The sequence below is a fragment of the Podarcis raffonei genome, chromosome 12 (genome assembly GCF_027172205.1).
Source record: "Podarcis raffonei isolate rPodRaf1 chromosome 12, rPodRaf1.pri, whole genome shotgun sequence".
Classification (NCBI taxonomy): Eukaryota; Metazoa; Chordata; class Lepidosauria; order Squamata; family Lacertidae; genus Podarcis; species Podarcis raffonei.
Window position 1 is genome coordinate 56,185,207 of NC_070613.1, and position 16,564 is coordinate 56,201,770.

General features: G+C 43.8%; 1 protein-coding gene across 2 annotated transcripts in view; it reads left to right on the plus strand.

Moving 5' to 3' along the window:
* The window catches only part of POU6F2 (POU class 6 homeobox 2), a 229,223-nt gene that overhangs the window by 190,136 nt on the left and 22,523 nt on the right, over window positions 1–16,564 (plus strand). For both annotated transcript variants that reach the window (XM_053359613.1, XM_053359614.1), the window contains exon 5: window positions 4,879–5,025. In XM_053359613.1, coding sequence (XP_053215588.1) covers window positions 4,879–5,025 — 147 coding nt within the window. The remainder of the gene's footprint in view (window positions 1–4,878; window positions 5,026–16,564) is intronic.

A 16,564-nucleotide genomic window follows, 5' to 3' on the forward strand; every position in this document is an offset into this window, starting at 1 on the left:
AAAAATATATATATTGAATTTGCCATCTAGTGTCCCATCTGTATAATGCACTTAAAACGGACTTAAAATGTTATATTTGCAACTGTACCTGGTCAAGGAAGAGTCTGTTCCTCTCTAGATATTGCTGGGTTCTTAACTCCCATCAGCCGCCAGTCATGTCCTCACAAGTTGCTGAGCCAGAAACGTTGAGGTGATCCAGAAATCATGGGAAAGTGGCATACTATTGTGTCCTGTGGCTCACCTGTCTTCCAGTTTGAAAAGATGCAGCTAGCAAGTTACTCATTGCAGCTTTCTGGCTGGATTGACAAACCTTCAGTTCCCTCCTCATATTAACGGTAATGATGGCCCAGGGAGCAAGGAACCAGTACTTTTCCCACGCTGACCCTGATCTGACACTCATGCTCTCAGGGGTGCTCTGTTCATGCTGCAACCGTCCTCATCAAAAGATTTCCAAATTGTGGCTTTGACTGAACAAAGCTGACAAGAGTAAAATGCAATAAAAAAATTAAATAAATTCAGCTTTGGAGCATGAATGGGTGACAGATAGAAGTTGCACAAAATACATTAAGGATTCAAGAACACTAAGAATTCAGAACACCTGGTGTGCCGTTTCCTGAGCTTCTTAAAATAGCTTTAACAAAACTCCACCTGAAATTACCTTGTTGTTAAGGCCTGAAATTGAACTGGTCCCCACCCTAGCCAGTAACTGTAAGCCCTATGTAGCCTCTCTAATAGACCCCTGACAGAGCAGCATCCGTAGCGGGACTTAGAGCTCATTTTGGCAGTAGGTGTCTTGCTGGCACTGAATCTCATGAAAGTCTGCAGAGGAGGGAGGGTTCTCTGTGGAAACAATTTCCACATCAATCCTTGGGCATTCCCTTCATATGCAGCTCCAGTTATAGCAGAATCATTTGTATGACATTCAGCCTCTAGAGCTGAGCAAAAATTGCAGCCTGTGACAATATCGTTCTAATTAGCACAAGAACAAATAGGGTGTTTTTTGTTGACAAAGAATTGTATACATATTTGTTTATTTGGATTCTAACTTCGTTCTCATTTCACCTGAAGCTGAGTCAAAACTACTCAGTTTTTCACAGAACCCTAAACAGCTCACCATTTGGGCAGTTTTTCAATTCAGAAATATTAATTTCTTCATTCACATTGACCTCACTTATCTTCATTTTCAGTTGCCTCCATTTTCCTACAGTGACATCCTCTTTGGTGTAATCCCTGATTGTATAGATCTTGTGGGATCTTTGTAGGATCCAGCAGATCCAGGGAGGAAACACGGACAGCCATAGGAGACAACTCCTGGAGCCTGGGGGTTTAGGCCCCCACAATAAAAGATTGGAGGGACCAGGCCCCACAAAGTTGATAGGCATTCCCATTCAAATGATCTGTGTGCACTGCATCATGTGATCAATTATGCAGGGTTTATCTGGGCCCCCACATTATTTTATTCAAGTTGGCACCCCTGGGAACAGCTGAGGGTGCCAAAGCAAGAGGTGTAGGGCCAGTGGTGACAAAGGAAGAGAGTGAATGTTTGCACAATATTCAAATAAAATCAGAATTGGAATTTTTGTACATTTTGTTTCGCCTGAGTTACTGCATCACCAAAGCACCATCTGGAAGTTGCACACACACACGTGTGCCAGCGCTACATCATAGGTATTGTGCTTATATTGTGTGTCGGCCCCAAACATAATTCTGATCCAGCATGTTAGTTAGATACACTCTTGTATGGTTAGTATCGCTGCCTGGACATCATATAGTAGGACTCATGAAATTGTGTTTGTTACTGTATAGTGCTCTGATGGATGACTAGTATGAAGGTCTGAAAAGCTGCAAAATGAAGGACCCAGCCCAACATGATTGCCACTAACCCTGTGCCCTGATTCATCAGGTGGCACCCAAACACCACCGATGGCCTGCAATGACACTTTGTCTTTTTAGGTATATGCATAAAATGCCTTAGATGTAATACATTTCAAAATGTATGTCAATCAATGAATTTATTGATCCAATCAACAGATCTCACAATCAAACAATCAATTAACATACAAAATAAGACACACAATTAGGGAATCTCAAACAGATAAGAAAATATGATTGTCTTTCTTGGATCAAGATTTTTACATATATTCCTGTTCTCAACAGGAGATTTGCTATGGCTCTCTTCTGTGCATTGACCATGTTAGCAGACTGAGCGGAAATAAATTATTATTTTCTTAGTAATTTATCAACTTACATATTTGACCAGCAAATATGCACCCCTTTCCCCTGATAATGTGAGTCTGGACCAGGTCCCAAAAGCATTCCTTAACTTTCTTCTATCACATTTTTATCCTAATCATACGTTATCAGCATATGTGGATATGCAACAACATCCTCACAAAAGAACACTCTTTTAAAAATAATGCTGCTTTAATACATTTACAGCTGGAAATCACTTGTTTGGGCTGCTTTGGGATGGCAGCATTTTGGTTAGGTTTCTAATTTGATCACACTAAAAATGGCTGGAGACCACCCTTAATCTTTGCCACATAATGAGTGGAACCAGGATGTATGTTGAAAGATATGCTGTTCTCATCACCTCAGGTTGTGTCAATTCATATTGAATCAAGTCAGGTTGCATCAGCAATATCCCTATCAGAACTTATTCCTGAGAGCAGTAGATTTGATTTTAAGTAGATTTAGACAGCAAATATCTCAGCCACAACAAATGTATATAATGAGCAGATATCTGTGAAAACCAGCTATTTTTAAAGTCACTGGAAAAACCAAACCTTTTGATATTATGGTCTACATATTTCTATGATGTTAAGCTACTAAATTTATATGCAAAAACAGGTTTCCTCTCTTTAGTAGGAAAGAGTATTAAATAACATGTGAATTGATTATTATAATCCTAGGAAGCTGCAAATTTCCTGTGTCAAACAACTGGGCATAGTACTTTTAAGAAAACAGAATATTGTTCAGGATTTTAGTCTTATTTGTTTTGTATTTTAAACTGTGTTTAACTATTTTCTGTGTAAATCGCCTTGTGATGGTGGTTTAGAAGGCAATTAATAAAATAATAATACTAGCTTACTAAAATTTAGTGAGAATTAAGCAGCTGTCTGAGTTGAGGGTGGGTGGCACTGCTTTGCAGTGGTTCTGTGCTTACGTGGATGGTCGCTCCCAGAGGGGAGTGCTTTTCAGCCCCATGGAGCTTTCACTGTGGAGTTCCTCAGGGCTCAATTTCATCCCCATGCTATTTAACATCTACATGAAACCGCTAAGTGGGGTCATCCAGAGTTTGGGGGTACATTGTCAGCAATATGCTGATAACACACAGCCCTACTTCTTTATATCTACAGGTGAGGCAGTGGAAGTGCTGGACTGTTGTCTTGCCTCGGTAATGGACTGGATGAGAGCCAACAAACTGAAGCTCAGTCCAGATAAAACTGAGGCACTGGGTGGTTATACAAATGGATGGGAGGTTGCCTGCTCCTGAAGGGGCTATGCCAGGGGTCACCAACCTATGGCCCGGGGGCCGGATAAGGCCAGAGGGACTCATTTACCCGGCCCGCCACCTGCCACCACCCGCTCTTACTGGCGCAGCGCGGGGACCCACTTCCGGGTCGGAGGAGCACCGGAAATAGCTTCTGGGCATGCACACAGGCCTCCTCCAACCCGGATGTGCACCGAAAATAGGGTCATGCGCAAACACTATTTCTGGTGCACATCCGGGTCGGAGGAGGCCTGTGCACATGCGCACAAGCTATTTCTGGTGCTCCTCCAGCCCGTAAGTGCACCGAAAATAGTGTGTGCTTACACCGCGCGCACCCCCACCCTCACTTGAGACACCGACCCGAGGCAAGGAAAGCTTGGAGACCCCTGGGCTGCGCTTCCTCGGAAGGAGTGGGTATACTGCTTGGGGGTCCTTCTGGGTCCATTCTGGATCCATTGCTTGAGGCTCAGGTGGCCTCAGTGGCACGGAGTGCCTACCATCAGCTTCGGCTGGTGGCCCAGCTGTACCCCCTATCTTAGGCTGAATTACTGCAATACGATATATGCAGGGCTGCCTGTGAAGATGGTTTGGAAATTTCAGCTGGTGCAGAATTCGGGGCAAGATGGTTTCAGCATATTACACCAATCCTGGCCTGACTGCGCTGGCTACCAATTAGCTTCCCGGCCCAATTCAAAATGCTGCTTTTGATCTATAAAGCCTTAAACAGCTCAGGACCACAGTAACTCAAGGACCATCTCTCCCCATATAAACCGACCCAGACTCTGCAATCATCTGAGGTCCTTCTTCATGTGCCTCCTCCATGTTCAGAGGGTGGCAATGTGAGAATGGGCCTTTTCTGCAGTAGCTCAGCTGGTGCCTTCATTACATCTCTTTAGGTGCCAGGCAAAAATATTCCTCTTGTCCCAGGCATTTGGCCAGTTAAACAACCTATGGCCTTTTAAACCATGCTGGGGGGTATTGTTTTGTTTGTTATAATGTTAAGTATTTTTGCGTTTTTAAACTGTAAGCTGTCCTGCGATCCTCGGATGAAGGGCGGCTATATAAATTTAAACAACAACAATCCTCACGTGAAGAATTCCCTGCAGATGGAAAAGATTCTCTGGGCATGTTCCTCTTGACGATGAGTCACTTCATGTGGAATCATTTCAGCTGATCCTAGCAGGACTTGTAAAGAGTTTGGGTTCAAACTGGCTGATAACGCACATAATCTAACAGGCTCTCTAAACACTCTGAGATTTTCAGATCAACGGTACTTTCCCATCATGCTGATACCCTAAGATCCATTAGCAGTATATAGCATGCATGTAGCAGCTGAGTTGCTATGAGTGGCCTTACGCATTGCTCTTTTCTTCCTTCTTTTCCAGCTGGTTAATAATCCTCTAGCAAGCCAAGCAGCGGCAGCAGCGGCAGCCGCCGCCATGGGCTCCATAGCCAGCTCACAGGCCTTTGGCAATGCACTCTCCGGTCTACAGGGGGTCACAGGTCAACTAGTCACTAATGCACAAGGACAGGTGAGTGGAAGACAGGAGGAAACAGTGAATTCATATGGCATATTGATTTGAGGTAGAAATGAATTCCTTATGCATGACCGCAATTTCTAGCTGCACATATATTGGTGGGTGAGTAGACTTAAATAAATCATTCTTCAGTCCAGTCTTCTTTAAAGTGGCAACTCTTCATATAAATACTATGCATCATACTGTACCTACAAATGTATGTGTTTAGGCCTCTCATCACACAATATATTCTCTGTGTGTGTGTGCTGCAGGCCACACGAGGGCACAATACAGTAGCTGCTACCTACCCTGATCACATGTAGGTGACATACCTTTAAGTACCTTCAAGCGCGCGATGAGATCAGACAACTTTATTGAAATCACTTTCTAATAGCAAGCTCAGCTGGTGAGTTGAGTGGGACATGATGACAGCCAACAATGGGCCACTGAAAACAGAAAGGCGATATCAGATGTTCAGAGGAGGGCTATGACAAATGAGTGGGTCAAAACATCACAGTATGGGCTGAGCATGCTCTGTGGGCACACAATACTGACTGTTGATGAGGAAATGGGAAATCAGCTGGAGAGGAAATAAAATATCCTAGGGAGGGATGGTTTGCTGGCTAGAATATTGAACAGGATCACTCCACAGCTCATTTTTTTGCACGTCCTGCTTCTTTCATATAATAAAGACCAGGTATGTAGCAAAGAAGGACGCGGGTGGCGCTGTGGGTTAAACCACAGAGCCTAGGACTTGCCGATCAGAAGGTCGGCGGTTTGAATCCCCGTGACGCGGTGAGCTCCCGTTGCTCAGTTCCAGCTCCTGCCAACCTAGCAGTTCGAAAGCATGTCAAAGTGCAAGTAGATAAATAGGTACCGCTCCGGTGGGAAGGTAAAATGGTGTTTTCATGCGCTGCTCTGGTTCGCCAAACACGGCTTAGTCATGCTGGCCACATGACCCGGAAGCTGTATGCCGGCTCCCTCGGCCAATAAAGTGAGATGAGTGCCACAACCCCAGAGTCGGCCACGACTGGACCTAATGGTCAGGGGTCCCTTTACCTTTACCTATGGAGCAAAGAAAACCCCTGCAATAGAGCAATGGACTAGCCTTTAGTATTTAACTCCATATTGCTACATTTATTTTAATTATTCACCATAATCCTACCCACACATGATGGCGCATCTACATCTGACCTAGAGGAGCTGCTGAAGGCCTCCCTGGTCTGGCAATTCATTTTAACGTGAGGCACTCCTTTACTTCCCCCAGGAACATGAAGCAACATGTAGTTCTCCAACCCACTGCACATAACTTGGTGTCTCCTTTTCTTCCAGAATTAACCTGTGCCCCTTGGGCTTAGGTGGAAAGCAAGCTAATGGATTCTCCTCAAGGAGTCTTTTAGCAGCCTTGATTGCAAGTAAATGACATACCGCCTTCATTTGTATAATTCTTCTTGATATTACTTCTCTTCATATAATAGTCACACCATTGCTGAAGCCCACTAATTAAACATAATTTCCCAGTATTCTATTAACCACGGCGGGGCGACCTCACACAGGCACCCCAAAACCCCTCCAACCTCTTGTAAATGCTTATTCCCAGCATTACTTTTAATAACTTGAAATCACAGCTTTCATCTGGTACGTGATTTGGGGATAGGGTTTTTGGTCTTTTAGCCAGCTGGTTTGGGGCTTTATCTGCCTCTAGTTGAAGCATCTTACAGTTCTCGTCCATCATAGACATTGTCGGCTTTATTTTTATCTTATCAGTCTTGATTGTTTCGATGAGAGGAGTGGGAGTACCGGACACTTCGCATAGGCGAGTCACCTGCAATCCAACCCTTTGTAGCTTGTCCTTATTGTCTGAAACTAGTTTGGTTGTGTGCCAGTCTCTGAATGTTACCACAACTCTGTTTAGGTCCTTGTCTGATGGCAGAAATTTAACATTAATGATGTTTTCTGCTGGGACGAACCCTCTAACGGCTAATTCAGTTTTCTTGAGAATATAGATTCTCTGTTGTCCTGGGGAAAGGAGATCTTTGTGCATGTATACAGGTAGGATGATAAGTTTTTGTTTATTTAGAATTAGATTTCTGCGAGAGTATGTTGTTTTAGGAGTAGTTTCTTGCTTAGGGATCAGGTTTTCCCACGGTTCCATTCGGGAGCGCTAGTTGCTCTGTTTAATTATGAAGCCTAGCCTTATGGAGTTCCTCTGTTGAGTTGAAAAGCCCAGCCTTATGGAGGTTTTTATTTGGGCTTGGGCTTCGGCTTTTATCAAGGGGTGGCAGAACTGGGTTAGCTGGGCTCGTTGGATTTGAATTCTCTAATAGCTTAAATAGTCTTGTGAAGTTCGTTTTCTTTGTTCGAGATGGGAGATGGGATTTGTTTCTTTGTTCGAGATGGGAGCTTTGTCTTCCTTCCCATTTTAACGTTCTTGGGCTTCTTCTCTTTATTCCTGGGACACTTCCCCTTTAAGAGGGGTTTCTTAGGGTCAATTAAGTTTCCCTTCTGGTTTGCTTTGATCCTAGATGTTTTCCTTTTTTCCACATCATGTCGGGTTTTATTTTCCTTAATGCTGTTATCGTTTGGTGTGCTAGAGAGAACTTTATATGAATGCAAGTTGTCTATTCTCCTAGTTATTTCAGTCAGGGTGGTAAGTGGGCCCAAGCATTGAAATCACAGCTATAGTATCATTAGTGCTTTTTTTCTTAAAAAATGTTTCGGGGTGCTCTCATTTTCCTACTCATATTGAAATACTGCCCCTTAATGAGGCCAAACTTAGATTCACAAAATGTTTAGGGGGTATGCGTCCCCTGGCATCCCCTCAGAAAAAAAGCACTGAGTATCATTATTGACAGTCATTGAAACCAGTGATTGTATAGTATTTGTGCTTCCCCAGTTATTGACATATAATTCAAACACGAAGAAGCAATAAATTCTTCTTCTCTGTGATTTGATATCACCAATTTACTTATCTGAGACAGAAGTGGCATTTATTTATTCTGTCCAGTGTGTTTAAATATTAAAAGGAGCACACTCAAGCATCATGTTTTGGGGTTGCTTTTTGAAAACTTATTATTAACATAGAGCATAAGCAAAGATACATCTGGAGCTCACTCTCCTCATCATATAAGTCCCACAAGGAAAAAATGCTGACCTTGTTATATTTACTGGGTGGGTACAGAATTGTTCCATCACTACCCCGAGGGTTGAACGATGGAGCTTGTCAAAGTGAGGCCTTATCTAATGAATCATCTTATCGCAGGTGCACACCACACATATTAAAGGAGGATTGCACGACCATTGTGCCCTCTACAATAACCTTTCAGTGTCTACTTTAACCCTTGTTTCAATCCCTTTTCATCAAAGGATCATTTTATGCAGCCAGCTTTAAATGGAGGCTCTCAAAAGCCTATTAAGATTTCTGTTAGGGGAAGAGTATTGGAATGGAAGAAAAGTTGGTTGTAATGCCTATAACTCATAGTCAGATCAGTTCCATCTAGAAACGTTGCTTGTTTATATCTGTGCTTCAGAAATAGTGCAAACTCTCCTCTCACAGGAAGCACTAGACAGCAGGATGTAAATTTAAGGCTCTGAAATATAAAACCATGGCAGTTTGTCAGTCAAGGGGTTTTTTCCTCACACTTCTTTCAGGCTCTCCCAGGAAGGCAAATAATTGGAATGTGGTGGTAAACTGTTGGGTGAACAGATTTCTGTGTTTGAATAATATCATGTAGGAGACTTACAGTGGCACTGAATATTTATTTTATAAACCAAATCTGGTCATCCCACAGGTTTCAGGGGTAGGCGGAATTTCACTTTTGCAAAACTCCAGAAGCCATGCAACAGTTAAAAATCTATGTGAAGGGCTTCTTTTAATAAATTTAGGATGGCACTTTGCATCATTTTTCTTTATATTTTAAATCCCTGAAAGAGAGATCTCTTGGGGTGGGTGGTTCATAGGCTTTTAAAAGTTGCCCATTTCTGATTTTATTTGTGTTATTTCTACCCTACTTCTCATATACTGGGCTTGCATATCCAGATCTAATTAAAAATGAAATTGCTGTTCATTGTGCTAAAATCACAACTATAATTAATTCAACTGCAACCACAGACAGTCTAAAAAGAGAAACCTGCAGCAAGCCAGCACTGCCAACTTGCAAATGCCTTCACTAAAAGTTAGGTTTTCAGGAGAAATTTCACATGATACGAACACATTTTTAAAGCTCTGGCGTGGGAAGTATAACTACCATTTTCCACTGACCATTGACCACGCTGGCTGGCGCTGATGAGACCTCTGGGCCTCTCGAACCCACAAAACTCTTCCGAGGCTGTGTCCCTTCTCCAGGCCAAATCCCTCACTGGCCCTACTCTGCAGCCTCCTCAGGTTTGAATGGCTTGATGGTATCCTTGAGCTGTGATGATGCTACTTGCCTGATGGATGGAGGGAATGTGTGTGTGCATGTGTTTGTGTGTAGAAACCTATGATACTTGCATGGCTGGAATGTTGTGGAAAGGAGAGAGTCACATTGCTCTGTTCCCTCTCGCCTCAGGCCCTGATGACTCTGGCAGGCAGCCTCCAGAAGGCTGTGCATAATAGAACGTGGGGTGTGGGCTGAAAAAGGCTCCTTTAAATCATGGTTTTAAATAAAGTGAATGAGTAGCACACTGCTAAAATCACATGTGTTTTGCTGCTGTTGTTGGTTTATGTACTGCTCAATGCCCAGATGACTCTAAAAACATAAAAACCAGTTGCACAACATTGTCTAAATACAGAATAATTTAAAATAAATTACGATTAAAATGTGCAATGAAACAATCCCATTAAAGCAACACAGCAATTAAAGCAGTGTTCCTCACCGCACTGCTGCCTGTCCTTAGCCAGGGTAGATCATAGAATCATAGAACTGTTGGAAGGGATCACCAGGGTAATCTAGTCCAATTCCCTGCAATTCAAGAATCTTTTACCCAACATGGGGCTCAAACCCATGAGCCTGAGATTAAGAGTCTCATGCTCTATTGGCTGAGCTATCCCAATAAACCAGAGGTTGTGAACGAGCACTCAAGGTTTGTTTCCTACAAACAAGCCATAAATGGTAAGGCAAGGTGAGTTCTTAGCTTACTGTTCATGGTTTGGTTTGGGGGAAGCAAGCTATGTGTTCACACATAACTTGAAAGCAACCTCTCTTGCCTCCCTGTCATGATGGAGGAAGAAGTCAGGGAGGAAGCCATGTTCAAATATATAAAAGGATGTCACATAGAGGAGGGAGAAAGGTTGTTTTCTGCTGCTCCAGAGAAGCGGACACGGAGCAATGGATCCAAACTGCAGGAAAGAAGATTCCACCTAAACATTAGGAAGAACTTCCTGACAGTAAGAGCTGTTTGACAGTGGAATTTGCTGCCAAGGAGTGTGGTGGAGTCTCCTTCTTTGGAGGTCTTTAAGCAGAGGCTTGACAACCATATGTCAGGAGTGCTCTGATGGTGTTTCCTGCTTGGCAGGGGGTTGGACTCGATGGCCCTTGTGGTCTCTTCCAACTCTATGATTCTAAGATTCTAAGAAAGTGTGCTTTTGAGCAGGGTGTAACAGTGTACTGCTTATTCATATTAAATTATGGTTAATTTATTTCAAACAATAGTTTAAAGTGATGTGCAAACCCAGCCTTTTTTCTAGCTATGGAGGAATTCTAAGCAAGTGAACAAGAAGTATGTAATGAAAGGACAGACACTGCTGTGATAGAGAGGGGCAAGAAGAAACCAGCTTATTAAGGGTCCCTGCTAACTGGCAGCAGAATTTTGCCAGACTGCACTGGAAAGGTTGATGCTGCAACTAAAGCAGTTTTTTTCTTCTTTTAAAGTAGTACACATAAGGTCTGAAAAAATGAGGCAGACAGCACTGAAATGCAACAGTTTAGCAGCATCAGTTTTTAGATTCTCCATAAAAAATGAATGAAACAAATGATGACCATTCCAGAGAAAACAGCTAGTGTACAGCAATCTTTGACAACCTGGTGCCCTCCATAAGATTTGGACTACAACTCCATCACTCCCAGCCAGCACAGCCATGAACAGGAGGGCACCAAGTCTCATCATTTTGCAAATGGTGTATATGTAACCAGTAGTTATCCAAAATGATAAGTTTTAAAGGAAGACACCTAAATGCTGAGGATTCCTTTAAAAAATTACCAGATTTGCTATTTTCACTGATAAATGCAATTCATCCTCTCCCATCCTTACACTTCAGTAATCCACTTAACGTCAATGACAGTATGTGTGTTTTACACAAGGGCTGCAGGCTGGTTTCCAAGATTGGATCATTTTAACAATTAACCAAGTGTTCTTAAGAGAATAACAATATTCATTTTTGTTAGCAGACCTTGCAGCTTAGGTGAATTAGACTGAAGTAATCACTTAGAGTTTGTGGAGTTCAAAGGCTTTATTCATGCAGGAACAATATACAGGATGATTGGTGACAGTAGAGAAATAGCAGACATTGTCTGAAGAGAATAACAAACGGAATGGCTCAGCTTTTAGGGGTAGAGTTAACTTAGACGAAGAGGCTTACAAACAAGTGCTTGCTTGACAGTGCACTCGTGTGGTTTAAAGTAACACATGTATTAACTACAAACACCAATAATTTTATCAGCTCGCATGACTATGTTATTGTGCAAGTTTAAAAAAACTAATTGTTTTGAATATTGCTGCAATTGAAAGAAAAAAGAAAAAGTAATCAGCAAAAGACTCATGGGTGTTATGTCACAGAATTCATTTGCACTGAACCTATGCATCAACAGGAAAATCTTCCTGAGAAAATCACCTCATGGAAGGCTCCCACTAATTAGCAAACATTAACTGCCTTCAGAGAGCTTTAATCCACAATTAGCTGAGGGGGCTAAGCATGCAGGATGGTGTCGTTGATCCAGTTTGATAATGGGAGTACTTTGCTTCTCATTATTCTGCAGAGAGGGCATCCATTGGCTCCTTGAGCAACTTGATGGTAAATGGTGCTAATAAGGCCTGATGGTTCTCTGCTCCTAACAAGCCTCTCAGCAGCAAGAGTGATTACAATGGAGATAGATTTGATGGGATGCACTTGCTTTTGTAGTGTCTCAGCTGCTGACACTCTGCGACATAATCAGGTCACAGAGCCGGTCACAGCCATCAGCAAAAGCCGTAGCTCTATCCCTCATTATTAAAGGGTATTATTCTGTCCCAGGCCTTCCTAACACAGCCAAGGGCCTTTTCGTTCCTTTTATATATATAATATCTATATGTCTCCCCCGACCCGCTGCTGCTTTTTGGTAAAGCATTAACTCCCAACTAATAAAATAAAATACTTCATCAGCTAAAAAGCTAGTAAATTTTAAAGCAAAGGAAATAAAGCAGCCCCTTTCAAACCCAGTGAAGGGATCACAATTAAATAAGATGGGGAATTTTTGTCACCATGCACTGCATGGTACAATATAATATGTCATGTGCAATAAAAAAGAGTGGAAAGCATTACAAAATAGGATCTGACTCTCTTTATGGATGGATTTGTAAAGTACCAAAGCATCTCTCTTTTGAAGAGACTCTGGGCTACCATTTTTAATGTGCCTGTGTCCTGTTTCCCCACAATTGCTTTTATTTTCTTGTAGCATCAGAAATACTTTCATTGAATAATGAGGACGCAGGCACGGCAGTACACTCTGGAGTAGTTCCACAACAGTCAATGGAACTACCCCAAATGAAATTTTCAAGTTGATGCCGTTTCAGGCAAGGTGATCCTCCCCCCTTCCAAGAGATGAATCTGGTGTGAAAAGAGGGACACTGCATTGTGCATACATTCATATGCGTAATTTATTCATTTGCTATGCAACATTCACAGGTTCTTGTGTTTTAACAACCTCTTTGATCGGTGGCAATAGTGGGACAAAAGAAACATGTCTGCACAACATGGAAAATGATGCCCCTCTGAAGTTATTTTCAACTCTTATAAATAATACTCTATCCCCAGCCCAATGCTGTTACCTGCAGATCATAAGTGTTAGTATTAGCTTTAAAATCACTTTCACCAGAGCTGGAAACAGCTTTTGCTTGCTTTGTGCATCGAAACACAGAAAAAGCAAAAGGCCTGATCCTTTCCCAATTGTAATTTCCCTGTTTTAAAAAGAAACAACATCTATGTAGGTTCCCTGCTTAACTGATAGGAAACATTCTTATTTTGTAATTGGGCATGGCTACCCAACCACATGGGACGTGGGTGGTGCTGTGGTCTAAACCACTGAACCTAGGGCTTGCTTATCAGAAGGCCAGTGGTTCGAATCCCCATGACGGGGTGAGCTCCCATTTCTCTGTCCCTGCTCCTGCCAACCTAGCAGTTCGAAAGCACGCAGTGCAAGTAGATAAATAGGTAGCGCTCCGGCGGGAAAGTAAACGGCGTTTCTGTGCACTGCTCTGGTTTGCCAGACGCAACTTAGTCATGCTGGCCACATGACCCGGAAGCTGTCTGCGGACAAACGCCTGTTCCCTCAGCCATTAAAGCGAGATGAGTGCTGCAACCCCAGAGTCGTCTGTGACTGGATCTAATGGTCAGGGGTCCCTTTACCTTTACCTAACTACACAACGCCAAGCAAAGTCATCTTTGCACCTAGCCCTAAAAGTGCTCATTCAAAAAGAAACCCACTGGATTCAATGCATAGGACTGCAGCCTTTATGAATTTACTATCAGAGTCTAAAGGTGGTGAGTCTGCTTAGAGCTTTGGCAAGGAGTGGTGTAGGTGCACATTTTCACTAGAACCAGGTCCTTCAAGGTAAAAAGGTAAAGGTACCCCTGCCCGTATGGGCCAGTCTTGCCAGACTCTAGGGTTGTGCGCTCATCTCACTCTATAGGCCGGGAGCCAGCGTTGTCCGCAGACACTTCCGGGTCACGTGGCCAGCATGACAAGCTGCATCTGGCAAGCCAGCGCAGCACACGGAACGCCGTTTACCTTCCCGCTGGTAAGTGGTCCCTATTTATCTACTTGCACCCGGGGGTGCTTTCGAACTGCTAGGTTGGCAGGCGCTGGGACCGAACGACGGGAGCGCACCCCGCCGCGGGGATTCGAACCGCCGACCTTTCGATCGGCAAGCCCTAGGCGCTGAGGCTTTTACCCACAGCGCCACCCGCGTCCCACCCGCGTCCTTCAAGGTAAGTGGTAGTAATGCTCTCCCACCCGTCTGCATTCCAGTTATGGGCAACGGGGACGAACAAATCAAGCACAATGGGTGCAATTAGGGGTGTCATTGTCATCAGGGATAACAATTTTATGCCAGCTTTTTATGTACAGAGGTTTTTTTGTTTTTGTTTATAAAGGCAGAATCATGTGTTGGTTCAGTCAGTGGCTTCTGCCTTCAGTTCCATTGTTTCAGAACAAAAACACCGGGGCCTTTTTTTTCAACTTGGTACTTTTCATTAAAATAAAAATGCAGTGAGTAGGTATCCGTAATTATGTTGTGCTCAAATAATTGTTTTTCAATTATTGCTTTTTTCTATGTTTTTAGCAGTTCTTGTTTTTCTCTCTAAGCTGCCTTGAGTCCTGTGAGGGGAAAATGCTGCTGCTGTATTCATAAACACTTTTCAGTAATTAAATGTTTCATAAACATAATTAGTGGTTCCTAAAAGGCCAATTTTAAATTCCTGTAAAAAATCCTGTTTTCTTCCATGTGTCTGGAACAGAATGGGGATATCCAGTGCAATTCTTAAAAAAAATATAATTTGGTCACTGAGGCAAGACAAGCAAAAATATAGTGCAATGTGAAACTTTGTGGTATAGCCTCTCTCTTGCCATGGGGTTAGGAATAAGCTAAATCATTGCCATCATCTGAATCACGTTGCGTGTGGCCAAGAAATGTATGCTACATATGCTTAAAGAGCATAACCATGGCCAAGTTGTTGCTACCCTTCAGTGAGTTTTAAAATCAATATACTTGCCTGAGGCAGAGTACCTCACAAAAACGCCTCTAAGGCTGTTCAGTCCCACTTTACCCTCGCTGCCTTAGGATGACCCTCTCTGCCTGAGGCTGTTTCTGCTTTGGCCTCACATAATAACGTTCACCATTCCCGCCACCTCTTAAGTTCCACAGGTGGGAGTATTAATACAATTTACCTTAGTGCCTAGGTGCTTGAATGCTTGTGGTGTCCAGTCTTCTCATAGCCAAACAGCCAATGGTGAAAGACACTCATGGTGCAAAGTTGTATTGATCGCAAAGGAGATCCCATAAAGGAAAATGCTACATTCATAAATGGTAAAAGGGAAAACTCCCTTTTGGATCAGAAGTCTTTAGCATTCGAAAGACCTGACCAAGAACCAGAGCAAAATCCATGGCTGAGCAGCCTCCTGCCCACTTAAAAAAAAATAAAAAAATTCTAATAGCATAGTCAAAACTGATAAAGGCTACAATCTTATACACTATACCAGAGGTGTCAAACTCAAATTCATCGGGGGGCCGCATCAGCAGTTTGGTCACCCTCAAAGGGCCGGTTGTTCAGGCAGCCGTTGGATCTGTCACATCACAGGATGGCATGTGCTCAATATAAAAACAAGTGAAGGTTTCCTGAATGCATGTAAAGTGGAGGTTTCCTGTGTAGAATGGCCGGCACCACTAGAGGGCAGACGTTCTCTGGCTTGTAGGCTGCCGCGCATGCGCTGAAGAGGCGGCTTTCTTGTGTCAAAAAAAAAAGCAAGAATAAAAGGTGAAGGCTGGCGGCCGGCGGCGGCTACACGGGCCACATGATGAGGTCTGGCGGGCCGGATTCCGCCCGCAGGCCTTGTGTTTGACACCCATGCACTATACACTGGCGGAGGAAGAGGGGACGGGGAGAGAGCACTGCCCCCGGCAGCGTTATCCTGGTGGGGTGCCATCGCGGCTGCACCCCCGCCCGCGCTGGGCGTCACGCACCCGCAGGCGGCGCGCCACAGCCCCAGGGCATGTGCCATGCCCCTGCGGGAGACGCGCCACACCCCTGGGACGCGCACCAGCCACGCCCCTGCCTGGTCTCCACCCCCGGTGCCGGAGCATGAAGCTCCACCACCGACAATATATACACTTACTTGGTAGTAAAGTAAAGGTAAAGGGACCCCTGACGATTAGGTCCAGTCGTGACCAACTCTGGGGTTGCGGCGCTCATCTCGCTTTATTGGCCGAGGGAGCCAGCGTACAGCTTCTGGGTCATGTGGCCAGCATGACTAAGCTGCTTCTGGAGAACCAGAGCAGCGCACGGAAACACCGTTTACCTTCCCACCGGAGCGGTACCTATTTATCTACTTGCACTTTGACGTGCTTTGAACTGCTAGGTTGGCAGGAGCAGGGACTGAGCAACGGGAGCTCACCCCGTCGCGGGGATTTGAACCGCCGACCTTCTGATCGGCAAGTCCTAGGCTCTGTGGTTTAACCCACAGCGCCACCCGCGTCCCTTTTTTTTTTACTTGGGAGTAGGGCCCATTAAACTCACTTGGACTTACTTCTGAATAGACATATATGGTACATGATTGTGTTTTTAAAAAAATATTCTGTTGACTTATCAGCTTTAATTGCATAT